General features: G+C 39.7%; 2 protein-coding genes across 2 annotated transcripts; one reads left to right on the forward strand and one right to left on the reverse strand.

Moving 5' to 3' along the window:
- Nucleotides 1-170: 170 nt before the first annotated feature.
- alas2 (aminolevulinate, delta-, synthase 2) lies at nt 171-7,410 on the reverse strand. Its single transcript, XM_070839617.1, has 10 exons — nt 7,284-7,410; nt 5,796-6,147; nt 5,588-5,683; nt 5,222-5,444; nt 4,417-4,601; nt 4,056-4,235; nt 2,989-3,153; nt 1,546-1,814; nt 1,116-1,278; nt 171-822 (listed from the first exon to the last, which is right to left on the reverse strand). The coding sequence occupies exons 2-10, from the start codon at nt 6,124-6,126 to the stop codon at nt 659-661; spliced, it is 1,776 nt and encodes a 591-aa protein (XP_070695718.1). The 5' UTR covers nt 6,127-6,147; nt 7,284-7,410; the 3' UTR covers nt 171-658.
- Nucleotides 7,411-8,601: 1,191 nt separating this feature from the next.
- On the forward strand, nt 8,602-26,552 carry LOC139209899 (N-terminal EF-hand calcium-binding protein 1-like). The gene is made up of 12 exons (XM_070839794.1): nt 8,602-8,718; nt 12,566-12,590; nt 16,949-17,057; nt 17,836-17,861; nt 18,155-18,252; nt 21,924-22,182; nt 22,377-22,456; nt 23,699-23,752; nt 23,957-24,069; nt 24,215-24,292; nt 24,461-24,552; nt 25,332-26,552. Exons 1-12 carry the CDS (start codon nt 8,602-8,604, stop codon nt 25,358-25,360), a joined length of 1,080 nt encoding a protein of 359 aa, XP_070695895.1. The 3' UTR covers nt 25,361-26,552.
- The last annotated feature ends 534 nt before the right edge of the window (nt 26,553-27,086 follow it).

Genomic DNA, 27,086 nt, shown 5'->3' on the forward strand with positions numbered 1-27,086 from the left:
TTAAGATGTGGCATTGTTGAGGAACAGTCTACCTGATGAGGATGTCTGATGTTTCTTTGAGGCTGCGGTACTTGTTGTTATAATGTCTTCCAGTTTCAATTCAGGTTTGTGGGATTAACAACAGTGTTTGTTATATCTTTATAATTACAGCAAAGCGAATGGCAAAGAAATGTTTTATCATCTCTTATTTTATTAAGCAATTAATTTCCATATTTCATACATTTTAAGACTGAAACATCAGTAATTTAATAATTGTGGAAACTGAAGCAAAACACAATGATTATATGACATGAAGGAAATTACCCAACATGAAATTGAATAGCACAATTTAATTCAAACCATCACACCTAGATAAGTGATTTCAGAAAGTGCCCAATGTGCAGGTTTTATGCTTTTGAAATGAAGAAGGCACAATTTTCTTTAATCATATCCATGACAACAAGCTGTATAAATACAGGAAAACAGAAATAATTACTTGAATTTAGTCCAAACCACTCACATCAAAGATTATTCAAACACAACTATCAGTAGATCAGTACTTCAGTATCCTCCTCAGTGCACCTGAAGTAGGACATTATAATTTGAAAGGATGTTGAATAGCATTAAATGTATACATATGCTGAATGCTTAGCTAGTGTTGGGACGATACGTGTAGTTTTTATGCAGACACAGTAATGTATTGCGGTTCCATGTTGCCGAAGTAGGATTTCTCCCACTCACTCATGAGGTCAAAGTGCAGCGGGCGCTCACAGAAGTTGCAGGAAGCCGTGGCCGGGCTGTTGAGCAGTAGTCCTGCTTCCTTCCACACCTCCACCAGTTTCTCTGTGAACGAAACACAGATATTTTAATCAAATGCCAATATTTATTTCTCTTTTACTTCTCTGGTCATTTCGCTAAGCACACACTAAAGCTATGCTGTTAGTTTCACACTAATGTTAAGATCTCTACAGTGTTGTCTTTTTTACTGCATTGCATTATGAGGTGACAGATGGATGCCAAGAGATTCACTGCGGACAAACATAAATCACTCGTAGCAGCCAATGTCCCCACTTCATTTGATTGGACGGTTACTTGCACAGCGGTGACCTGATTTCAGAAAGGACCCCTACACTCACCCACGAAGTACTCCATCATCGCGGGGTGGTGATGAGGAGACGGAGCCAGGCGCAGCAGCTCCTCACCACGAGGCACTGTGGGGTAGTTGATGGCCTGGACGTAGATGTTGTGCCTCTCCAGCAGGGTGTCACACACTTTGGTGTTCAGCTCAGCGTTTCCCACCTACACAATGGATCATGAAAGGTAATATGAAGCATTTAGTGGATGCTTTTATTATAGCAGGTCATACGTGTAGAAATTAAAGCCATTATGGTGGTTGAATTTGTCAAGAACGTGCCACTGAAATTATTACAGATTTCTTCTGTGTGTCGAAAAAGTATATACAAATTGATACATAAAAAAATGTAACTTATTCATCATTGCATTTTAAAATGGAATGGTGCGAGCTGTGGCAGTGGAAGCAGCAGCAGCACTGCTAAACCTTCATACCTGTATGGGGATGATGTGGCTGGGACAGTTGACCACGGGCAGGCCCTTATCCATTAGCAGCTGCCTCATGTGTTTGACGTTCCTCTGGTGGGCTCTGCGGAGCTGCTGCCCCTCGGGGCTCTTCAGAACCCGGACAGACTCCAGGGCCCCAGCCAGAACCATTGGGGGCAGGGCAGTGGTGAAGATGAAGCCGGCTGCGAAGGAGCGCACCGTGTCCACCAGGGCGGCGCTGCTGGCTATGTAGCCTCCAACGCAGCCAAAGGCTTTGCCTGGAACATCAACAGATGTCAGAGGGCATGTGAGGTCAGGAGATAATCAGAGGTAAAAATGCAACATGCTTAACTGGAGTATTACCACTTCATATTACTAAACCTTTTATATACGATCACATTTTAGAGAGGACACAGTTTAAAGTTACCTTGTAGATTAATATTTTACACACAAATCATATTGCATGATGAGCATATAAAATAGACAGTTTGTACCAGTTATAACAATAATGATGCAGTAACACATCAGTTGAAAAATGTCTATTCTGCATAATGAATGATTTTTAATAGATAAGTTGATTTATTAATGATATTTATGTAATTTTGAATGCAAATTGATTGTGATTATGTGCGTTTACATTATGGTGTTACAGCTTTTACTAAAATAAGGGATCTGATGGATACTTTCTCCACCCTATTAACAATGCATGACATGAAAAAAATAGGTAAAATTAGGATGTTTCCTAGGTGGTAGGGATGTAATTACATGTTTGATTGCCAAGTACAAGGCTCTGAGTCAATAAATGTTCTGTTTGTAGTGTGTATGCAGGGAGGTGCTGCTATTTTATGTACTGATACATTACTATTAATTTGTTATTCCAGTTTAAGTTTCTTTATTTATTGCACCCATGCACCGTAAAGTCAAGTGTTGTAATCCAGGATTAGTTTACTCTCGATGTGTGCTTGACAGGGATTTTATACCAAAAACCCTGCAGTTGTCACAGAGCTATACACAGGCTCCTTGAGGAAGGTTTTATCAGTACGACCAGAGAGGGAGCAGTGCCGGCACCCTGCTGATAAAACCTCTTCCTCCTTCGATGAGAGCTCACTCCTCTCCTGCCCTAATTTAACCAATGTCGGAGCAGTATCACACATGTTGAGACTTATTGCTGCCTCATTGGCAACATGACAGTGTCAGTTAGTGCAAGTGGCCTGGAATGGGAGTTTGGCCAAGAAGAGAGGCAATTAATCTATGACAGTTTGAAGCTGTTTGCCCTGCCCATTTAGCGTCACAGTGAAAGCTCACGTTGATGGATGACTGATATTAGATGATAAATAGGATATTTCATTTCATCGTAACTTTCATAACAGTAGAAATAAAAATTTTAAAAAACGGTTACTTGTGTAGAAATTGAAATAAGACTAGAAGTGGATTCATTCCACAAATACTCACCTAAGGTCCCAGAAACAATGTCAATCTTGTGCATAACATTGTCCCTCTCTCCCACTCCAGCTCCATGGGCTCCATACAGACCCACAGCGTGAACTTCATCAACAAACGTCAGAGCTCCATAACGGTGAGCCACATCGCACAGCTCTTCCAGAGGACATATGGCGCCTGAAAGCCCCAGAGAATAAGGTGTTATAATTAGACCTGTGCAATATAGGTGAACAGCAAGAAATCCATGCTGCAAATGTCATCACTGTGTAAGCTCTAGATATGCACAGTTTGCCAATGTTAAAATCTCTAACATCTACAAATCATAGGACATTTATTTCATAATCTTTTAGTGTTATTGTTAAAATTCTCCTAGGTATTGGTCACAGTCATCCATTCAGTCTCCTCAGTGTGTGCTTTATGAAGCTGTCAGCGGTGTAATATCACACAGAGAAATAGAGCTGAGGGAGGAAAACTATTTCCTCCCACGGGAGACAGTGATGGATGACACATACTGCAGACTGAATAATTGTAGATTATAGGAATATAAATGCACCAAATCTGACTCTCCCTTTATTAGCTATTAATTATGAACTTTGCAAATGATTTAGATTATAACAGACATGTAGAATTAACAAATTAAAAGTGGCATTTCTTCTCATTAATGGCACTTGATGAGAAAAAATGTGGCGTTTTAAGGTGAAATCCTTTAGATTTGTTTGTCTTGTGCTGATTTTATTTGTCTTTTTCTGAGCACTTTATTATCAAAACTATGAATATATCATGGCTCAATTATGAGCTGGAGATTTTCAGAACCACACAGCCAACAATGTGCAGTAAACTAAGGCGTCCAATCTTAAAAAGACATACACTTGAATATTTTTTTCTTTTTAAAACTACTGTACACATCATATTTCTCAGATCAGTCTGAGTAAATAAAGATTTACGTTGCTTCACATATTTATGTCTAAACTCTTTTTGCATACAAACAGTATGTTTTTGCAGGTTAACCATCCACCATATATCTGATTAATTGAATTACTAAATTAAATCTAAATAATCTCCTCTTTCATAGTACTCACCGTCCATTGAGTGCACAGTCTCAAATGCCACTATTTTGGGTGTCTTGGGGTCTGAGCGTTGCAGCAGCTCCTCCAGGTGTCGGCTGTCATTGTGGCGGAAGATGAAGCGCTTGGCTCCGCTGTTCCTGATGCCCTGAATCATTGATGCGTGGTTCCCTGCATCAGAGTAGATCTCGCACCCTGCACACCACAGTGAGCACAGCATAAAACCAGTGGAGATGACTTCCCTCTAAACATCATCAACCCTGAGATACCAATCACCTTTTATACAATGCAAGGAAACATATATCTTTGTCTGAAATATGAGCCCAAGAATATAATAACGGACCATCTAGAAATCAAATCAAATTTCAGTATCTACCTGGAAGCATCTTAGCCAAAGTGAAGAGTGTGGAGTCATTTGCCACAAAGCAGGAGGAGAAGACCAGAGCTGCGTCTTTCTGGTGTAGCTGAGCCATCTCCTTCTCCAGAGACACGTGGAAGTTACTGGTGCCTGAGATGTTCCTGGTCCCACCTGCTCCTGCGCCGTGCTTGTCCAGGCTATCCCTAAGACCATCCAGAACAGTGAAGTGATAAAGCATTCAGCTCACGTACACCAGTGCCATGAAAGGTGTCCCATCTATTTTTTTTCAAATTTAAATTCAGTCTAAAACATAAAAAAATTATGATTCCTGTTGCTACAAAATCCTCTCCTTAGCAAATAGATATTGTGACCTCCAGATGTACATCTACCATCAAATGGCATCATGGTCATGTCAGACTAATAGTAAGTTACAAAAATCAGGACTTCAGACTGAACTTGGACCTGACTGCCGTGAGACTTAACTAAAATGGCATTTGAAAAGGTCATTTTTAGGGCCTACACATAAAAAAGACTTCATCTCTACCATGTAAAAAAATACACCATTAACTCGGTTTTGAAAGACGTTCAAATAACTTCCAGTTTTCCCAAGAAATTTGCCTGCTGGACTCTTGACTTGCTTGCTTTGACAGAGCAGAGATTTCACTTGAACTCTGACCTCAGACTTAATGTAGACCTGAGAAGACTAACATACAGATGCTTTTTTTTATGTCTGATCTATTTCTATTATTATAAGTGCACTGAGAGCAACAAACTCCTTCTTTTTATCAAATTCCTGGCATTGTGTACACATACGTGGACACACCTGATCGCATTGAGGACCCGTGGGTGCTGACTCATTCCCAGATAGTCGTTGCTGCACCAGACGGACACCTGGGAGCCGTCCCTCTCAGACAGGGAGTAATCCTCAGCAAAAGGGAAGATCTTAGCGCTCCTGTTTACAGTCTTGAAGACTCTGTATGTGTGGTCCTTCTTTTTCTCAGCAATCTTCTCCACGAAGAAGCGGTCATAGTCGTAGCTGGGGCCAACTGGAGGAGTGATAATTTTGCTTTTAAATCAGTTCCAGCACTCAAGGAACAGCTTTCTAATTTGGCTAATAAAGGAACATGTTAGACTGCCTCATATTAAATAGGTGATTAGTGGCTTTCAGGTCATTGACTATAAAACATACTCATGTTGTCTTTGAAGAGGTGGGTGACAGTGTTGATTTGAGCTGAACTTGGGAAGATTGAATCCTTTAAACCCTTCAACCGAGAAGTCATCAAACCTGTGGAAGAGGAGTGCAGGTCTGTCAGTGTGAGATGTTCCTACTTTGCATCTTTTAATGTTCAAATTCAGCTGCAATTCAGCATCAATACAGCTGGTTAACTCTTCCTAACCTTCTTTGACGTCCTCCTGTACTTCAGGGCTGGCTCGGACCATCCCAATCTGAGAGGTGACAAAAGGGCAGCTCTCCGATACAGACACAGCCACCTGAGTAGCCGTTTGAGCAAACAGCCTCCTTTGGTCCACTGTGGGAAGTCGGTGACTGCTCACTTTGGAGGGTGACGCTCTCAGTTTGGTCTCCAGAGAAGCCGGGCCGCTCACACTGATCTGGCGAGCGATGATGGGGCATTGATCAGCCAGAGAGAGCAAGGCGGTCCCCGTCCTCCTCAAAGCCGGCTTGGGGGCAGACTTGAGGAAAGGGCAGTGATGAAGGAAGGCAGCCATTGTACTGCAGCTGTTCTTAGTCTGAGTTAAGATAGAAGACAGGGAATCATATGTAATATATCTGTAGAGAGCATACAATTCATTGCAGATGTGTAAAAGAAAATTTTAAGTCTTTAAGTCTTATATCATTTATATTATTATTATTTGTATGGTTAAGTGACCAAACTATAACATGAGGAAGGCTGGGAATGACTGCATGTGCCTCTGAGTTAATGAAACTAACATCCCATCACAGTTTACAAAGTTAAACATGTTCAGAGGGGCTACAAAACTGTGTAGTGGTTGAGTTTAGCTACAAAGAGCGGTCGGTGCCTCCTTCAGGGTGCGGCAGGCAGCTGCTTATCTTCTCTCTGCAGGCGCAGAAGTACTGCCCTGACAGACGTCATCAGCTGAGGCTGATTACTGCTCTACCTATCAAATAATCCTCTGTGAAACACAGCAGGGATGCATCTAATTCTGTTGTTCGAAGTTTCTCAGACTCGCAAAAAAAGAATGTTGGATGCAGTATGCCAATAAAAAATGCACTAAATAATGACAAAACAAAAAATTGATCCACATTTTAATTCGCTCATGAGGATCTATGTGCAGTTAAGTTTACAAACAGAGGCCAGCTGTATCGTTTCTCTCACAATCTCCTGTGGTCAGCAGATAAGACAGTTCTTGGGATTTGTGGCTTTCTCCTGTGGTTAGATCTTATCTTTGGCGTGTCAAATACAAGTGCCTTTTAAACATCAAAAGTAGGTCAAAATTGTGTTTTATCTTAGTCATGCTAGTATTATTGCTGAAGACATTTAACTATTGATTACATACAAAAACGACACATCCTTTAGTTGGCTACAGGCTCTAGTATCCACATCTCATATTTCATGTTTACTGAATATCCATTCATTTTGTGCCTCCTTCACTACATAAATGAACGGATAAAGCATAAAGAAATGTCTAGTGTAGAACTATGAATATGGTTATATAGCACTGTACGTTGTAAAACAGTGGAACTGCTACTAACATTACAAACAACTACAAAAAAAATCAAAATAATAATAGTAACGACAACAAAACTACAATATTACTACTACCACTACTTATAATAATAATAATAATAGTACTAACAGCAATAACAATAACAATAATAATGAAACGGATGAGATGAAGCTCACCTGTTGACCTGCACTGAGGACGAACTTCAAAACAGCAAATAGACAGAAGGTCAGAGGGTGTCAACAGTTTTTGGTCAGATGTTGAGGAGCATTATGTAATCAGCTCTGCCCCGGCTCCTCAGAAGTGTCGTATGGGCCTTAGCTTTGGGGGCCACCCAAAGCTAAGTGTGTGTGTATGTGTGTGTGTGAATGGGAGGTGCAAAGATGCTGATAGGGCTCCATTAAAGTTGTGTCACTCTGTCATATAAAATGACTTTATGGTGACTTTTTGCTTGGATGTCTGAGTTGTTAAACCAGCAGTGCTGCTTGCTCACATTTACATAGAGAACGTAATAATTATGTTTTTGAAAACTAATATATAAATATGTATATGTATACCATTTTGTTTTTGCTTATACACCAGTTTGAGATACTTTATGATTACCTACAAATACATCAATAAACACCAAGCCCAGACCTTACCATACCTTATAGTATGTTAGAACTGCATCTGGTGTGTTCACATTTTTGTTAACAGCCTTTAGTCATATTTTATCATTATGGTAACATTATAGAAAAATGACAGGAACAGACACAACAATCAAACTTCTGGGAAACGAATCTGATAATTATGCTGCATGTCCCTTTAGGAGCAATAATTATAGGAATAAACCAGTGATACTGAAAAATATATTCTAAGTAAATATAACGTCTTCATAGGCACAGTGGTGGGATATTGTGCCAAAATATCCTATAGGTTAGGTTACAATCAAAGATGAGGACACACGAACTCACTGCAGAGTTCATCTGGGAAAACAGTTGGATAATTAAACCAACACAGAAAACAGCGCAGGGCTCCAAGTAATAATAATTCAGGAGATAAATACGATCTGTCAGCTCGACCAGCCGCTCCTCTTTCTCTAGGTTTTTTTTCCTGTCAGAGCAGCTTGTAATTAACGGTGTATCTGACAGTGTGTGTGTGTTTGTGTGTGTGTGTGTGTGTGTGTGTGTGTGTGCTTTCACCAGCAGATGGTGCATTCCTCGGGTTTCTATGAATCGCTGATGCTGGGTGGGCGTGTAGAGGCGGAGTTTGTTTCCGCTGGCGTCGACGCGCAGGCGGCGGGCAGCAGGCTGAGTCCATCTCGTCCTGACTGGATCACAGGACCGACATCAGCATCCACCATCCACCCTGACAAGGACAACCTCTCCCCGCTCCACCCCAGAAAAACAAAGCCAAAAAATAAATAAACAACAACAACAACACACGGACAGGACAATCATTTTTTTTTTTTTTTTTTTGTAAAGAAAGGCAGAAATCTGCATCTTCGAAATCAGCAAGATGCTGGCCTGCACAGAGATGATCACCATGTGTCTTCAGTCTGCCAAGCACGAGCACCTGAGAAAGCAGCAGGAGCTTGACCACAACCAAAATCAAGGCACCTCTCTTGTTCAGGATGTAAGTACACGCTGGCTTTCTGATGTAGAAATGCCATTATACCTTTTCTATCATTTCACATTAAGACCTCTGTCAGATTTATTCCTGTCTAATAACATGCATGATTGTATCCATGGATTGTATCCATCTCATGAAGGGTCGTCTTTACAAAAGCATCATATGGGAGGGATAACACACCGTCCTTTCATTCTGCTCTTTATGAATGGTCCATATTGAAGTGATGCTAGTCAGCCTCCCATTCACTTGTGCCTGATGTTCATTATGTAAGAAAGGTGAGTGCATGCCCGTTGGTGCGTGAATAACAAAGGAGGTGTCACAACAGTCATCTGACGTAGAAATGCTCTGATTCATTTTTTCTTTTTTAACTTCATAAAGAAGTTGTTTTTAATGGGGGTTGCTTTCCATTTTCTTTTTCATGTGGTAATGAGGGTCATGACATTGGTTGTGCTCTACAGTAGCTGAAGCATCCTCAGTGTCCATATAAAACGTGATATGCTGTACATTTTTAATGAGCAGCCCTCCCTCCGCACAGCTCTAAACAGACACTTAAAAATAGACAGATCCTTGAATGATTTTATCAGGATATTTCTCAGACTTACACAGGCAGAGGGTTGGATTTACATGCACAGAAATGTTCTAACGCACACATGTAGTGTTTTATTTTAAAACTGCATGTATGTGTTATGCTCCATGTTTGGAGTCCGTACGCCTATTTTGCCTCTGGTTTACTGAGGACACCAGATATAACAAGCAGCATCATTTCCCGGTCTTGGACTTCCTGGCAGCTGGCTGTAAATAAAATTCCCCAGTTTCCTCAGGGCAGATTATTGGCCAGCGAGGGCAATATTAGACTGCAGCAAGTACGCATTTGGTTTAAATGCAGTTAGTATCCATTCTCTCCAGCCCAACCCTACGTAACGGCCATTTCTTCCCTGAACCCACTACTGTGGCTAATGGACGGACACTTATTCTTTAATAGCTTCACAAATTAAGAGCGTGATCAGTGGAAGGCAACTTATCCAACTTGACCTGCACTGATTCTTTTCTCTTGTATCCCTCTGTGTTCCTAAAATTTGAATCCTGCTGCATATTTGCAGGATTTAACACAACACTGAGCCCCATTTGTGCTTTTCTTCCTCAGAACAGACTCATTACAGCTCACTTAGACTTGAAGAAGCCTTTTGTGAGGCTTTTTTTTTTGTCTCTGTCGCTCTTAAAAAAGCTGTTTGTCTATCTATATTTAGACAAGTTGAAGGACTCATTATTTGTTTTAACAGACTCTGTTCTGCAAAGGCAGTTAGCTTTTACATCCCTGAGAAGTGTTTGGCTGCTCTCTTTGAGATAATAATTTGCTTCAGAGGCTGATGGGATGCCGCATCGTGCATTTCATAGATAGCCAGGGATGCGGTAGGTGTTCAGAGGGTGTCAGTTACTCCTCCTGATGTAGCTAAATTGTGTTCAGTAGGACTCAGAATAACATATACTAACAGGCTCGAGGGAAATTACAACAGAGCAGCATCTATGTAGCTAATACTGCTTATAGAAGATCTTCATTGGCTCACAACTCTCTCCACTCCACCAACCTCCCACTTAACAGCACAAAGGAGGTATAAAGACCAGTAAATCTCCTCCTCGGGTCTCTCCAGAGCTGATGTTTATTGCTCTCAATTTGTTTCCCAGATTTTATGGAGCAGCTCCCTCTTGGCTTCCTCTGGGGTGTCTTAGACAGGATGCTTACATCAGCATTTCTACAGTTTTTGGGTGATTTGACAGTGATGTTGCAGCCCCCAGGTTATAAGCCATCTCCTGCATCCAAAAGTCTGCACGCCTGCTTATCAGTCCAGAGGTGTTAAAGGGCCGCACCACTTGGTTTTCATGGTTCCTTTAAGCTCGAGATGACTACTAACCTTTTTATGTCTGTTTTGGACCTGACTGATATGTCATCCTGGTCAAAAATTGTGGCCAATTTTAGCGCGTCACAGTCTCTCTGATTGGCTTTGGGGTAAAGGTTATCCAATAAGTGTGAAGACGCCACAGTGCAGAAATGCCAAATTATGTTTGAAAAGGTTTTCGGTTGGAAGTCAACCAGATGACATAAATAATGACTTGAAAAGCTTTTCTGCTTCTTTGAGTCCTAAAACTGACAAATGGCATTAATTATGATCAGTAAATAATATAACTAAATACATAAACAATTAATAGTGCAATATAAATCTCTCCCTTAGCTAATAAAAATAAGAAAATCTATATATGCTATGTATTAATTGTGCTAACTGTATTATTTCTTAATGTATTCAATTATTTGCTTATGACATTTAGTCAGTTTGAGCCACATGTTTTTGTTATTTCATAATATATAGGGACATTTAGTTTTTAAGATTTACTTTTGATGTTTTCCGTTAGTGTCACGTTTTTCAACAAGTTTAGTTTTTAACTATAAAGTGTCTCAATTTGTAAATATCTTGGTCACAACAACATTTAGAACAAAAAAATCGTTGTTTATGTCGTGATTTTTTCTGATTTATCTCATTTTTTAAAACAAATTTCAGTTGAGTTGTGTAACCCGTCATAGTGAACATCATGTCTGCATTAATTTTGGTCAATCAACCGTTCTTGTTTTTTACAGTGCAGACTTTTGTCTGCCCCTAAACTGCATTAGCATGCATTGATAGTGTAACTCAGAAATACATGAAAGCAGACTTGTTTGTTCACTGTGATTGATTACGCAACCTAGTCAAGTTTCAAGACTCAAAACGATGATGCTAAACGACTTTTGTATCGTAGTGGAATTAATGGAAGCCAGCCTGAAGTTGTTGTGAATTTCTAAAACTGTGCAGCATATGTTCAGCAAGTGTATAGTGTATATGATTTGCAAACACATTGATGTATAGTCCTTTAAGTGCACTCTGAATTGAACCATATAGGCTGAATGTTTTATTCAGTGCACTCTTTCTAAGTCTGCAGATATGTTCAGTGCTATTTTTGCTCGTATCGATTCTGTGAGGCTCAGTAAATGTGTCTTGAATGGAGGACGGATGTTGTTAAAAAAATGGGATGTGAGCAGAGCGTATCCAAGCCTTCACACGCCGTGTTCGAAAGGTGACAGCTGAATGTACGTGCACGGCTCAACTCTGATGATGTAGTTAATCAACCAGCTGAAGGACTCTATTGATCACTGAGCACAAAGACAAAACCTTTTACATGAAAGAGGTGCCACTCTGATCTCACACATAACACCTCACACAGTCCACAGACAGATGTGACTCAAAGGTCCTGTGTTACACAGTGACAAGGTTGAAGACATTAATGATGATGTTATGACCGTGTTCTCAGCATAAAGTCATGAGCATAAAGGACTGTCGCTGGAAGCAAGCAGGGAAATATCTTATAGCAGCATGATCATTCTCAATGCCCAAAGAAAAAAGGAAAACATAAAAGCTATCATTCCAAAGCTCCCCATGGATGCACGTCAAGTCAGCGTTTCATTTCCTGTCTCATGTCTCTTTTGTTATTGAAATGAGGAAATTATAGCTCCTCTTAAATGTTCTCCTGTGCATGAAGAAAGAGGAATAAGCCCAAAAACTGTTCGCATTCAGATGGATTGCCTCACATTTGTGGAGACTTGCGTCACTGCTTCTCCAATACACAAAATCCTCTGCCTTTGTGTTGCACTTTATCTCGGTTTATAGCTACGCATCTAAATTAACTGTTGCCACAACTTCCCCATTACTGCTCAAAACTTCTGAAATCATTGATGTATGTATTCAATGCTTTCCACTGTCTTTTTGTTATTTGTGCCTGTACCCAAAGCTAAAAACTTAAACATGATCCTCTCCTCTCATTGCAGATATTACGCCGGGCAGACAAAAATGGTGAGTAAGCAAAATGTGCAGCTAATTAGATTATGCCGCTAATTAAATCTCCATTAAAATCTGTTTGAAGGAGTTGCACTCAACTCCTTTGATGGCTCTGCTCAGACAGACGGCCTGTTTTGGCTTTGAGGGGATTTATGTGACCTTGGTGGAACTTATCTTAGGTTGCTATCCTTGAGAGATCCAGGTAGAAAGGATATAAATAACCAAGGTCAGGTTGCAGCTGCATCTTTTTGGTTTTGTGACTTGATTGGATTTGGCAGGATGAGGTCCTTTGATGCAGCAGCTTGCCATGCAATGCTAAGTGACATCCAATGATACTGTTGATCCTCAGTGAGACTGCAACATGTATATACCAAATGTTTTCTTTGGTTGAAAATGCATTAGTTTTAACTCTAAAAATAATTTTAAAAAAATGCACTTGAGACTTGTACCTAATGTGGATTTAATGTACTCCCCCTGCAAACATATCACTGACGATTTGTTTAATGTGTTACAATGTTATATTTAAATCCCCCTTTTTTCTTCAAAGGAAATCTTCCCTGTAAATATCTCCAGGGAAAAGACAGAACATTCATATCTGCATGAAAAACAGTGCTGACAAACAGGAAAATGTTTTTGCTCTTAATTTTTTATTCGTGCACTGCATCTTCATTTAATGGAATGTAAAATGCAAAAGGGGCAAGTGATTAATGCATCTGGTGTATCTACGAACTTTGATGCGTTTCCTCAGGAGAAGGTGAACGTGTTACATAAGAGCAGGATTAATGATGCAACATGTGCCGCCATGAGCAGGGCTTGTCTGGGGTGTCTCACGGCCCGTGTGGAGATATTTAGATACAAAAAAAACTTTGGTTTGTGAATAATGGAAGAGCCCTTAAAAGATGTTTTCCTTTGAAGGAAATAGTGGGAGGATTTTTATTTCGTTGCGTCTCAATTATCGTGTGAATTAAAGGAAAAATCACAATAGCTGAAAACGCAAGACCGGTTGTTTTTTTTTTTTTTTTATAAAAATAGATGTTGACTCCATTTCAATATAAATTACATGTATTTTGTGAAGCCTCAAGTCCCCTCCCTGTGTATTTTCTTTCCACCCGCCACCCTCCAGCACTCACACAATGCTTTTATTTTTCGCTCTTTATAGAAGGAAGGAAAATAAAAGCCAGAGCAGAAAACTGTGGCATGTTGGTGGTATTTATCTTCAATTTGCAGCTGAGCTCTGCTTGGTTCTTGTCTTCACAAACTCCCTGAATCGTGCACCCGAGAGGCAAGTGCCTCCTACCAATCAGCACTGAGTGGGCTGCCATGATATGCCTGGAGCACTGCGGATTTACCACATAATGAGGGCTGGCTACCAACCCACTGCACTCTATTCCTCCATGCTATTGTAATGAGCGATTACATTTTTTAAAAGTGCAAAACGATTGTGTAAGTACAAGAGTATAAAGTAGTATTCGCCAGACTTGTGCTGAGAATAATCTCTTATGCGGTGTACACAGTGATACACAATGTGATTTGATGAAACTGAAGGTGCGATCATTGATGTTAGAATCCCTTTATTTAGTGCTATTTATTTTTCTTATCATGAGGAAAACCCCATTAAGAAACACTGACTAGTTAGCAATTAAATCCATTGAAGCTAAATGAACCCTGATGGAAGAGCGATGCACTTGGTGCGATAAGTCACAGATTTGCCTTCAGGAGACCTTCAAAACAAACACACTTAAGTACCATTATCTGAGCCGCATTGTTGTTGCAGGCAGTGGGCTGAAAAATGATTTGTCAAGGCCATTGATTGGTTTCACACACCACACTAGTTTAATCACATGGATGAGTATTGTTTGATTGTTCCATGATTGTATACTGGAAAACAGCTTCCATGAAAGTGTAAGGTGCATGATGTGATTTTTCCCTTTCCTCTCCAGACACTCAGAATCATGGCGAGGTTTCTGCCTCGCACGCTCGATAACTTGCAGTGTTTAATTAATGGTGTATTCAGCGCTGTAGCAGAAAGGATTGTAGACTACAGCAGAATCCTCAAAGGGTGCACTGATGTACAAAAGCACTGCAGCTTTGAATGAAAAAGAGAAACATTGTGAGTAGCTTGTGACAAGCAGATATTGTCAGGTCATTTATCCATTGACTGTTTTATCAATAACGTCCCTCCTTTAATTAGTCCTAACCTAAATATGTTGCGCAATATTGAAAATAGCTGAAAGTTGAAATTCTGTACTTGGTTCACTGTTTCTCTATAAAATTAGTTATTTATTGTTTCTGTCTACTCTTCAGTCTATTCTTAACTCTCATATTCTCCTGAATTGCAATGATGGGCTTCATTTACCGCTGCCACAGTTTTACCACTTTTAGCTTTAGGGTTCCCTAAAATTGCTGGAAACATATGAGCTCCAGCACAGGGAGAGATTTTCATTTAGGTCACTGTTAGAGTCGCATTTTTATCCAGCGTGAAGTGAGACAATTTGAGCATGTAAGCTGTCTTGCTCCCGTCGTGCGGTACTGATTTATCATCCATCTGAACAACACTTTAAATTTCCCTGCAGAGGTGTTGTATTGGCAGTTGTTACTCACAAAGCCTCTGGATCAATTGCTCATATGTGAAACCTATCTGCAACTGATTTTTAAAATTAATTTGCAACAGAAATCTGGAATCAACAAATGTTTGTCGTATTGGAAAAAATGACTGAAATTATTAACTGATTATCCAAATTGTTGTTGATGGACTAATGGAACAAATCCTCCAACATGAATAGCAAAACAGGCTGTTTGTTAATGCTTTATGAAATGATCCAAATGAGCATTTCCTGACCTGTTTTCACTACAGTTGAGTTAAAGTTAAGGTTTGGTGCAATTCAGGCAACTAAAAGTTATCAAAGCATCACTCTGCCTCAGCCTTTGCTTCTAGGCGATAACAGTCTTTATTCCCACAGCTCAAGATCAAGCATTCTACCAGTGCAGCTCTGCTCTCTGAGAAACAGGGAGCACTTGCACATTACGCCATCTGAGCTGTAGTGTAACTTGTACTCAGGTGTCTAATTGGGTGTGAATCTACACCAAAGCATTTCTGATGGAGAAAGCTGGAGAATGAGTCAGTGGTGCAACACACTGTGTTTACTCCCACATCATGTGGAAAGAAGATTTTTTTTTTTTACAGGGAAGGAAGATAGGAATTAGAATTTTGCCTTCTCTGATAGTTTCATCTTCAAGATAATTTTTTTTATGATAATGATAATTCCAGCTCAGGTTTAACATAGCCAGACCACAACTAATTCTCAGTAAAGACACAGATTTCCATTTTTGCAAAACAGTGTTACTTTATGTAATAAATACAGAATGCATCTTACTGAAATCAGAAGCAGATCCCTTCTGGAAATGTATCATTTTGCTAATAAGCCTTTGCTGCAAATGCATCATGTCCAGAGCCATCCGCTGTGTAAGCTGGCAAGAAGTCAAAATAGTTCTTATAAACTAACAGATGATATGATTTACTGTTGGCTCAGGCCTATCAGTCTGAGCTCAGTTGCCTGGCGGGGATCTGAGAGCTGGGTCTCCAAAGGTTTCAGTGCTAACAGAGCAAAGCTGCCGAGATGGAGGCGAGATCTCATTATCGTCTGAAGTTTGTTCGCTATTGAGGTCTGCTCTGACTACTCAAACTAGCCCTCAATCCTTGCTCCCAATTTCCTCGGGACCCTACAGGCCCATTAGCACGCAGCCCCAGACGTTGCAAATCAAACGTGGAACATGCTTATCTTAAACAGATGTTTGTCCTTGAGTTTATCCTCTGAGCTGCATTAACTACACGCTGGTATAAGATTTGCTGATGTGCAAGTTTTGTTTATGTGATTGTTACCAAGTTGCAATGGGAGAAAGAAATTGTAGCAGAAATGGTAACATTGGGTAAATTATTATTCAGTACCAGGTTTTAGCAGTGAGGGTAAAAAGCATTCCGGAAGAAAATGTGGTACTCAATTAGATCATTATTACTCCAGCTGGATCAGATCACTTACAAATAATGATTTGCTACAGTAATGGGATTGGAAATGAGGTAAATGACTGTTTAATTCAGTTTTATGGGGGGAGTGTTGTTCTTCCCTTCAAGTTTTGTCCTTGACAGAGGTTTTAGAATGAAATAAGAACGGATCTTGGGACCATGACAATTGATGTAGTGAGGTACTTTGTAGCCACGCCTCTGAGCGTATCACTGGAATTAATTTAGTATTGTGAGGCCAAGGTAGCCTTGTTTCATTATATTGAATAATGAACAAACTCTTCTTCATTAAGGTGATAAAACCTCTCAGGCTTTAGTGAGGTGTAATTTTGCTTCGGGTTTCTCTTCCTTTCAGACGACGGGAAGCTGTCCATGGAGGAGTTCCACTCGTACTTCACTGATGGTATCCTCAGTGACGAGCAGATGCAGGAGCTGTACCACTCCATCGACAGGCAGCAGACAGAGTAAGCTCATCTTCCTTTTGGATGTCCTCCACCTCCGCTGCCATCTGTGGCCCCTCCTCCTCTCCCGCTGCCTGGCAGTGAGATGTCAGCACCTCACTTCAATGGAGATTATGTCAATATTCCACAGAGAGCCTTAATTCTGGCGTGAAAGCCCCAGAGTTTGCAGCACTCTGCTTGCACGCTGATGAGCATAAATACGATTGTGAAATATGTAAACATTTGCCTGTGCCGCCAGCTTACAATTATAATTGAAAAACATTTATTGGAATTTAAAAAGGTTTGATAATATTGCAAATAACACCAAAGGGGGTGCTTTGATGTGTCTGTAAGACACAATACTGATGAAATAGAAATGCTATCACTGTATGCTGTTGGCGTCACTGAAGTACCAACCAATCACCGTAAGAATGACCCCTCAGCAACTGCAGCTTTAGCTCCACCCTCGATTGTGCAGCTTAACTTCACCTTTGCACTTCAAACAATATAAATATGTATAAAAAGACGACAAGAAAGCTTACAATTTACAACAAATTGAACACAGCAGTGTATTAATTTGGCAAATCGATATATTAAAACTAGATGTTGGCTGATGGCATAGAAAGAGAGACTCAAATCCCTTTATTAATGAGCTGCTAACATTTATAACTGCAGACAATAAACTTTTGCCTCACAGAGTGCTGTTGCTTTATAATAGCTTGGACCAAAGTGGACCGTCACACTGACATCTCTCTAATTAATCTCTCTAATCTCTTCTTGCCTTTTTCTTATTGTCTCACAGCAACCTGGACATAGACAAACTCTCAGGTAATTATGTGTCTTTATTTAACTCATTTTGCTGATAAAATCACTCTTAAAACTTTATTAGTAGTATTAAGTTCCCTTTTATGTATCACAGAAGCCAAATGTTTCATAGTTTTAGTGTTTACTAAAGCTGTGTGATGATGACCATAATTCAAACACTCACATAACCCCAGTCTGAATGGCAAATTACTTTAATTTATGGATTTATTCCCTTCTACTTGAAAGCACCACTGATCAGTGTACTGATCAGACACAAAGCAATTTGAAAGTGCTTAACAAATCTGCTTCTCCTCCAGAGTACTTCACGCCATATCTGGGAGAATATGTCAACGTCCTGTCTGCTCTGGAAAAGCTGAACGTCGCCATCTTGAAGGCCATGGATAAAACTAAAGAGGTGGGTGATGAAGACTTTCCACTCTGCACCGTGTTGATTGTCAAAGCATCATTAAAAGTAGCATGACATCAGCAGACTATCATCCATTTCGACAACATTTATAAGCATCCTTTGTACCTCCAAGCATTCGTTCAGGCTTTTTTGTTTGTGCCTCAGCTGTCAGTTTGTAACCCTGTCAGAGTCTCTGAGATCACTCTGTTGTGGCGGCGGTACAGAAGAAAGGAAAACTGCCCAGCATGACTGACTGTCTGCTATATCTGCTCTGCTTCTCCTCACCGATAATAAATCGTCAAGCATGAGCTCACACAACTTTACAAGGCGAGCTGTGTTTTTCAGAAATGTCCTCCTCTAACAAGATAGTTGGTGTAAGCTTTTTGGTGTAAGAAACATGGCAGCTGTTTGTCTCTGTAAATCAGCTGGATAGCCAGTAAAGAGGATGGTGCAGGTATTGATTACTATGACGGTCAAATAGCTGCAACATTCCTTATTGAATAATCTGTTGGTTATTTTTCTACAACTATGCTAACAGCTCTGTGAGGCTTTTCTCAGGCACAGTGGTGCCTTGAGCTAAATGCTAATGTAAGCATGCTAACATGCTCAGAATGATGGTGCTAACATCCTTATGTTAACCAGATAAACCACCATTACCATGGTTATCGTCTTAATTTAGAGTGTTAGCTTTGCTAATTAGCACTAAATAGAAATTACAGCCGAGACAGATGATAAAGCTATTTGGCCATAAACCAAAATATTGGACAAATTAAAATGTTTGAGATGATGATGTTTAAAGATTCAAGATTCAAAGTGTTTGTTATCATATGCACAGTAAGGAAACATGTTTCCCTGTTCAATGAAATTCTTTCCTTGCTGTCCGCAATGAATGCCAAACAATTTAAGTATAAATAGTTACAAGATAAAAATAAATAAAAAGGCAATTTAGAAGGCAGCATGTGAAAAAAGAAATATAATAGAAGAAAATGTAACGGATCATCACCAAAGTTCCTGCCGAGGACATCATGGCAAACCATCCAACAATTATGAAGACAATTCGCTTAAAACCTAGTGTGAACGTCACAGTGGCACCACAGGAAAAAGGTATGGGATCACAGAAGTAATCATAAATGTGTGTGCAAAATTTCATGGCAATCCATTCAGTAATATAACACCAGTAGGGTAGCTAATAAGAACCCAAAGATATTCAAGTGATGTATAAAAATCAGATTAAAGCAGCAAATCCTCACATTAGGGGAGCTTGAACCAGATGAGTACATTTTCAGTCATTTTCTTTCTACGGATTAATGCTGTTGAGTGTTCAGCACTAGATGTCATGTTAACTTTGATGTCACCATAGAGTAGATAGACAGCTTTTTCAACATGATGCAGACCATTGTATCAACATCTATTTCGAGATCAAAATGTTTGCTTCAAACAAAAATCATGTTTGCAAGTGAATAAGATTTCCCCTGGCAACATACAGTATGTATCTATGTTCTTACTGCTGCTAACTTGTGTAATTTACAACTTCACATGACTACGCTTCGTTGACCATTTGACATTACATTGAATATTTTTTTTAGCCTTTTTTTCAAAACCAGTATCCAGTAACCTTTATCATATCATGATTTCATACCTTTGATTACATTGCTCATTCATTCCATCCTAATTGTAAACTTAAGAAAAAGGGCTTTTGAGATGAAATAGAGATCAATGCTGTTCGGTTCAAAAGAGTGAAACTTTTACACCATTTCTTTTACATGTACATCCAGATAATGAGACACAGTATCTCATCATACCACCAGCCTTGAATTGTGAAACATGCTAATTAGAGCGTTATGAAATTGTGTTAAGAAGCCTGGTCGAGCAGACCCGTATATTCCATGAGCTGTAGAGGGGATTAAAGTGTCTGCCCTGGCATGCAGGGCTAATCATGTTGTTTTAGGCAAACCACTAAAAAGATCAACATCAAAGAACTTCCACTAAGACATAATCAATAGCTCAGCTCATTCTTTATTGATTTCTGCTAACCCACCACGTTGAGCCAACTGGTGAATGTTTATTTCTATTTGAGTCTGGACTATGATTAGATAGCTAGTCAGACGTGGATGCAGACTTATAATGAGTTTTTTTTTTTTAATGTGGTTTGCAGCAGCTTTTTTTTGTTCTTCACTGCAGTACAGGAAGTGGGTGTTACCGATGATAGTAAGAGAGAGCACACAGGGTGATAGTAGAGCGTACATGACAGTAACGAAGGCTGACAAACCCCCCAGCTGTCCAACTGATCTGACGTAAGATGTCCTCAACATAACTGCTCCACAAACACACAGACATATTTCAGCTGCTCTGATCTTTTTCTCTTTCAGTGTCTTTCTCTCTTTTTTAATCCGAGTCTATCATTCGGTCAGACGCACACTTCTCCTCCTCCCTCTTTTATTCCCTTTCTCTGTGTATCCATCTTCTTCCAACACTGCGTTCTCCTCTGGCTCCTTTTCTCTTTCCCCTTCTCTATATCACCCGTGCCTTTCTAAAACTCATGCATTTTTCATGTTGCTATTAGTCAGTCAAAAAGCTTTCTTTTCCCTGAAGAGCAGATGCTGTTTTAGTCATCCTGTGATCCGCCTTAGTTATTCAATTCTTTTTGCTAAACCAAACATAAAACTGATCTTATAGCAGAGCTCACTGACCACTTAGACTCCCATATAGCTTTAGGCAGAGATATGGGTAAAACTTTTACATGAACTTCGGATTATAATGTTTTCAACAATGCCTGGAAAAGCAAACAGTAAAATGATGAAATCAGCAGACTAGAATGTATCCTCTGTGTTGTTGTGGTGTCCGGAGATAAAAAGAAAACATCCACTGTGGTGTCGCAGCTCCACTGTTTTGAAAAGAAAGAAGAAGAAAGGAAGAAAAGCACAGAGGTCCATGACTCATGTAGTGCAGCGTCTCTGCTGCTGAGAAAACAGAGCTCATTGAAAACAGGATTCCAGCAAGCTTGTGGTCCTTTTTTCCAAACGTCTCCCTGTTATTTTTTCTGAACTCGATTTTGTTGCACCACAGGGTCCTGAAGGGTGACGGGGCTCATTATCCACAAAAACTGTGCTCGCAACAAAAACCAGCAGCCACTGAATTGTATAGTTCTGAGAAAGGTTTTTGCAGACCGGCACCAAACAACCACACATCATCATAATATTACTCTCCAGTTCATGGAGTGCTTCGCATTCATTAACTCAGGGTAATCTACACCGTGTGTGTTTGTAGCAGGTTGGAATAATGCTGTTTTAACTTGGTTCCTCTGACCAGATAACTGCAACAAGATCTTATTTCTTTTTTAAAGGGGGATTGAAAACATAATCCAAAGAGACCACAAACTACTTCAAAGGTTTTAAGGGTGTTAAGAGATGGTGGATTATCTGAGAACCAGCTCCCTTCTCAAAAATCTGAGCATAACATGAACAAAGAATCGGTATGCTGTTTGGACTTGCAGCTATTCCCTCATGTGATCACAGTTCATGTGAATTGAAGATTAACATGGAGACATGTCCATTATATCAACTACAAAAACACCAACATTTCTTGGACTAATGATAACAAGTGAATGAATAATATTACTTTAATTGTTTTCCCTCCATCATGGCTGGTTAAATCCTTTCATTTTTACCTTTTCTATTCAGGAGTATCAGGGTTCGTCAGTGCTTGGTCAGTTTGTGACACGCTTCCTGCTGAGGGAGACCTCCACCCAGCTGCAGTCCCTTCAGTCATCACTGGACTGCGCCATGGATGCTGTTCATGACCAGGGCTGCACAGGGAGGAGGACACTGAAGAAGCCTGAGGACCTGCCTATCCAGAGGATGGCCAAACGCCCCGGCCGACGCATCCAGAAGAACATGTGTCTCTCCCCGACTGACCCCTACTCTGGCATGCTCACCACAGGTACGTTTCAAGAACAAAATAGTGGAGGAAATGTTTGACCAATACTGGACATTTAAAAGGGCTTATTGCAGCGGTTTCGCATAGGAGGACCCTCACAGAAGTTTATCCAAAATACAACATGCATCACTTTGACGTACTGTCAGTGTTCAGACTTTGTGTGCTGTGTTGTGCTAATGTTGTGTTTTGGGGGTCAGGGGTCAGCGTGGAGCCAGACAACCACTGGGGCTCTCAGATCAACCAACTGGAGCAGCTCATAGACAAACTGGAGTGTGAGGTTTGTGTCCTTCCAGTCTTTACGCTAAGCTTAATAAACCATCTAGACAGACATGAGCGTGGTATCAGTCTGTCAACAAGAAAACAAATAAGTATTTCAAAAAAATGTTGATCTGTAGATAGAATAAGATAAGATAAACATCCAAATAATGGCTTGAATCACCTCAAGAAGCAAAATTAAGGTGCAAAAGGGTCAAAGCAATTGAAAAAGTTATATGAATCCCATCTCTAAATGTAGAGTCTTTTGAATAAGAGGACATTCAGGGACTTTAAATGGCGATATCACTGGCATATCTGAAAAGTGGGAGCCAGAGGACCACATCCACCTTGTACTCCTGAGGGCTACACTAACGTGTTTTAATTTCTGTGTTAGAAAGACAGAAATTTGCTGCCAAAAGGTTTGTCTCATGAGGGAGAATTGCTTTTTGTGACGTGTAAGCAGGTTTAACTACAGAAGCTCAGCTGTTGTCAAGCAGACCGTACGAGGCCTGCTGGGTGTTTGCAGATACGCAGAGTTTGCCCTGCTGTATGGGATCCAACATGTTGTCAGAGGGGATGATTTTTACAAAGTCCATGTGGATGTTGAGGCCAGTGGTACAAACCGCATTGAACTACACACACTGGATGTCACGCATAAGGCATCAGTCTGTGAATGCATGCTTCAATCAAACTGGACTCAAGGCTTCATTGAGCCAGTGAGACACAGCAGTTGTTCATAAATTTGATAGTCTGCACAGATATTGATGCATTAGTGCTGCACAGATTTAACCCTGCTATTGGGGCTCTGGGATAACAGATGTCCTTAAAATTTACAAAATGCCACAATATTTTGCCTGCAGGCCTAAAGAGAAACAGAATAGCTCATTAGTGCTGTTGTGGGATTCATTTCATTTTTGAATCTTGCTTTTGCTCTTATAATATCAAATATTTATCTGAAAGTATACATGAGGTTTTTTTTCAAGGTTAGATTTCCAACCTGCAAGGACAATGAGCTAGCCTGCCAACATTAATAATTCAATTGTGTTATCTTGGCCATACAGGCAATTATATAGTACAAATGCCATTCTCAGGGCTGCAGTGAGGCTGTAGGAAGGTTGCTATGAATGTGGTGATCTGAGCATAGTGAAAGCCAATGCTTTGTGACAGACTAGACAAGACTAGAGGTCATGCTTTTGCTGAAATCGTTTGAGCTGCTAATTCTTGTTCTGCTCATTGCTGACTGAAATATTAATGCCATTTTCAGAGTCCACATCTTGAACCTCTCAAAGAGGACTCATTGGCAGGGACGTATAAATCGGTGAGTCCAACATGTGCTAAATATAGCTACAGTGGTATGTAAGATTGTGTCAGATTATATATTTGCACAGAACCAAAATATCAATAACTGGAAACAAAAAAAAAAGAAAATCACCAATTTGAACCAAAAATCCAAATGGAATTTAAGCATTATTATAAGATGTGATCATGACTCACTGGTTTGGTTTCTCTCCTCCCTCTCTAGAATATACTTCTGGTCCAGAGACAAATGTCTGTGAAGGAGAGGGATGTGGAGCAGTTTCAGCAAGCTCTCAAAATCTACACAGATGCCACCTGCAGCCAGCAAAACAACCTGCAGTATGTCCCTTTGTCTGCCTCTGTGCCTTTGTTTGCATCAGGATCGCTCTCTGGTTTGATGCAGCCACTTCAAATCGCCTCAATTATCCCAGACATGTTAGATAACCCCCACTGTCCTGTTTTTTCTCTCTCTTTTTATTTTTAGCGTTTCAGTCCAGAACCTGCCAGACAGATCATGCTTCATCATGTACGAATTTTGGCAGGACCGTCTCTCCTGGATGAGGTAGGATCACAAGGCCTTTGTGGCATATTAGATTAGAAAACATTTTCTGAGAATTTCCACTAAAATTTGCACAGCACACCAAGTTGCTCACAAGCTGCCTTTGAAGCATCATTGCCTTGCTGAGAGGCAAATGGCAGCTTCGTCATTTACATCCTTCTTTCCACTCAGCTACCTGCAGTCGTCCATCAGTAAGACCTTCCAGCGCTGCATTATCGACTCACTGGAAGAGCCAGAGATGGTCTCCACCATGCTCCTCCCAGGTAAAACCCAGACTTTTAAACGATAATCTCTATCTTATTTAAAGCTGCTATTTCGTGCACAAAGTCTCCCATGAATCCACTCTGATTTAGCTGATAGTTTTATGAATGAATAACTATTCTCAGTAAAACTGTGAGAATGAAATAAAAGAATTGCATGGTCTTGTGAAAAAATATTATTACATATGCCTCACACAATGAAGAGGGCCTCTCAGTGGTTCAAGATTCAAATGATTATTGATTAAATGAAGCTAAGAGCTTAGTTAAAGGCAATATTTTATATTTATTTCTAATAGGTAGCAATTTTCAGCTAAAAAAGCTCTGATAAATACATTGTGTGCTACTTGTTCAGCACTGATTAGTCAATTAGTGACAAGCTGGTGAATATTGTGGCATATTTGTGTGCATTTGGCTGTTAAAGAACCAGATATTTCACTCAGGAGCTGGTGACCAAAACGAGCTAAAAGCAGAATTAATATTAGTCTTTTATATGGTGTCCAGAAACTCAATGCTAATGTTTCTCCGTAGCTAATGTTTCTCCGTAATATCACAATATTATATACGTATCTCTGTATCAACTTTAAAGGTGTTGTGTTAGTTGTGTGAGATATAGTGTGTTAGATAATTATTCGTAAATTTAGGCGGCCATTACTTTTTTTTAAGAAAAAACAGAAATATATGTTGATTATTAGCTTTTTCTCCCTGTTATTGTTGTTGCTCATTTGTTTGGCTCAAGCGAAGAACATATAACATTGATGCTCAGTTATCGTTTTATTCAACAGCCTCTTGGTGGATCATGAACAACAACTGACAGAGCAAAGCTGCTGCCATTCAACACAATAAAAGCAGGAGGAAGAGGCGATTGTATAATCATTTAACCTTTTTTGTTCTTTGATATCCACTTTTTCCTCATGGCATGACCACGATTGTTTTTGCATTAGCTATGCTCCAAGGCTATAAAAAATAAGACTGCTCAGATAAATCAGTCAGCAGTGAAACAAATTTAAACCTTGGAGAGAAAGGATTGAGGTAATGCAATATTTCGTCGTGTGATCAGGATCTGTGCCAACAGTATTGGCACATTTCTTGCTACCGATTTAATAGAAACACAAGACATATTTAAAAAAAAAAAAAAAAAAATGCATGGTTTCTTATTTCTCAGTGCTAGTTTATTTCAATCAAATCTACATCTTAGAATAGATATGATGTCAGTGATGCCACAAAAAATAGAAATACATGAATGATAACTGATCTGTCCATCCATCACTATCCATCACTTGTTCTTCAGTACAGAGAAAAACAGAAATAGTGGTAGGTTTAACCTGCATTTCCCCTTGTTCTCTCTGTGGTATTGTGCTTTGTTGTCTCCTTCAAAGCTTTGCTACCAAGCGTCTTTTTGTTGATGGGTTAGATAGAACACAGTTAACAAACGATTATGGTCCGCATCTAAACTCCTATCGCCCATGTGTCACTCCTGCACTTTAGAAAAATATGAAATATGGACCTAATTGTGAAGAATGGATATTTATTGTAGATTGTCTATTGAAAATGTTCAATTAACTATTGTTATAACAAGCCAAGAGCTGCACTGAAGTGTAGTGAGACATTAGCAGATTATAACAATTACCAAATAATTTTGCAGTTTACCTGTACTGTTACTCTAGAAATAAAACTCAAAAGCCATTACTTTACATTCACAGTATGTAATCAGAAGAGTTTAATGAAGTTTAACGGTACAGCACACACAAATAGAAGTTTATATTTTGAGTACAGAGGTTAAGCAGAAACTGTTCAGTGTAATGACATTAGAAAGAACGTCTATTAAGATTGTGTACAGTAGTTAATGAAAGCTGTAAGATGTAAGTAGTTGTTGTAGAGCATAGGTAAATGTACAGTATGATAGTATATTGAGCTTTGGTTGCTCCGATAATGCAATGAATGAATGTGTTCACTGTTTCTTTCCCGTGTTTATCATTTCTTTTATGAAGAATATACAGTTGTTATGTGGATGCTATGTTTGTTTTATGGCATGAAATAAAGTTCATGATTTGTTGATGACGTGAAATGACGTACTAAATGTCCACCTGCCCAAGATGAGTACAATGATTCTGAATTGTGATCTAAAAGAAAGATCATAGTTATTTATTAGTAAATTAATGGTAAGGTTGAAATGGTCCACTATATTCAGAAGCCACCTCATATTGTGTTCATGTATATCACCGTCAATTTAGCTTCTCTTTTTCTAGAAATTGTAGCAGGAATATACTGGCTCTGTAAACGTGCTTGTTTAGGCAGGATTATATCTTTAAATTGTATTAGAATCCAATTCACATGTACAGGAGCTGTCAAAGGAACTTAATTTCCTTCTCCTTTGCTGAATATGACTGACAGACTGAAATTCTTTGTAAATATAGGCTCATCATATCAGCAGCTGGAACCTTTGAGAAACGTCTCAAAAACAACAGAACAATTTGAAGCCCACATTGTGTTCAGTCTGGGGCCAGTCAGCTGCTTTTCACCTTTCAAAGCCAGTTCGC

This window comes from Pempheris klunzingeri, chromosome 11, assembly GCF_042242105.1.
Source record: "Pempheris klunzingeri isolate RE-2024b chromosome 11, fPemKlu1.hap1, whole genome shotgun sequence".
NCBI lineage: Eukaryota > Metazoa > Chordata > Actinopteri > Acropomatiformes > Pempheridae > Pempheris > Pempheris klunzingeri.

What these genes read in the sequence shown, in the direction of transcription:
- alas2 (XM_070839617.1), bottom strand. Translation starts at nt 6,126, where the DNA reads ATGGCTGCCTTCCTTCATCACTGCCCTTTCCTCAAGTCTGCCCCCAAG. An exon ending in CGGGTCCTCAATGCGATCAG is followed by an intron (nt 4,602 to 5,221) that starts GTGTGTCCACGT and finishes GGATGGTCTTAG; the next exon opens with GGATAGCCTGGACAAGCACG. An exon ending in CATTGTTTCTGGGACCTTAG is followed by an intron (nt 1,815 to 2,988) that starts GTGAGTATTTGT and finishes TTGATGTTCCAG; the next exon opens with GCAAAGCCTTTGGCTGCGTT.
- LOC139209899 (XM_070839794.1), top strand. Translation starts at nt 8,602, where the DNA reads ATGCTGGCCTGCACAGAGATGATCACCATGTGTCTTCAGTCTGCCAAG. An exon ending in GGACATAGACAAACTCTCAG is followed by an intron (nt 17,862 to 18,154) that starts GTAATTATGTGT and finishes CTTCTCCTCCAG; the next exon opens with AGTACTTCACGCCATATCTG. An exon ending in CTCCACCATGCTCCTCCCAG is followed by an intron (nt 24,553 to 25,331) that starts GTAAAACCCAGA and finishes TTTATTCAACAG; the next exon opens with CCTCTTGGTGGATCATGAAC.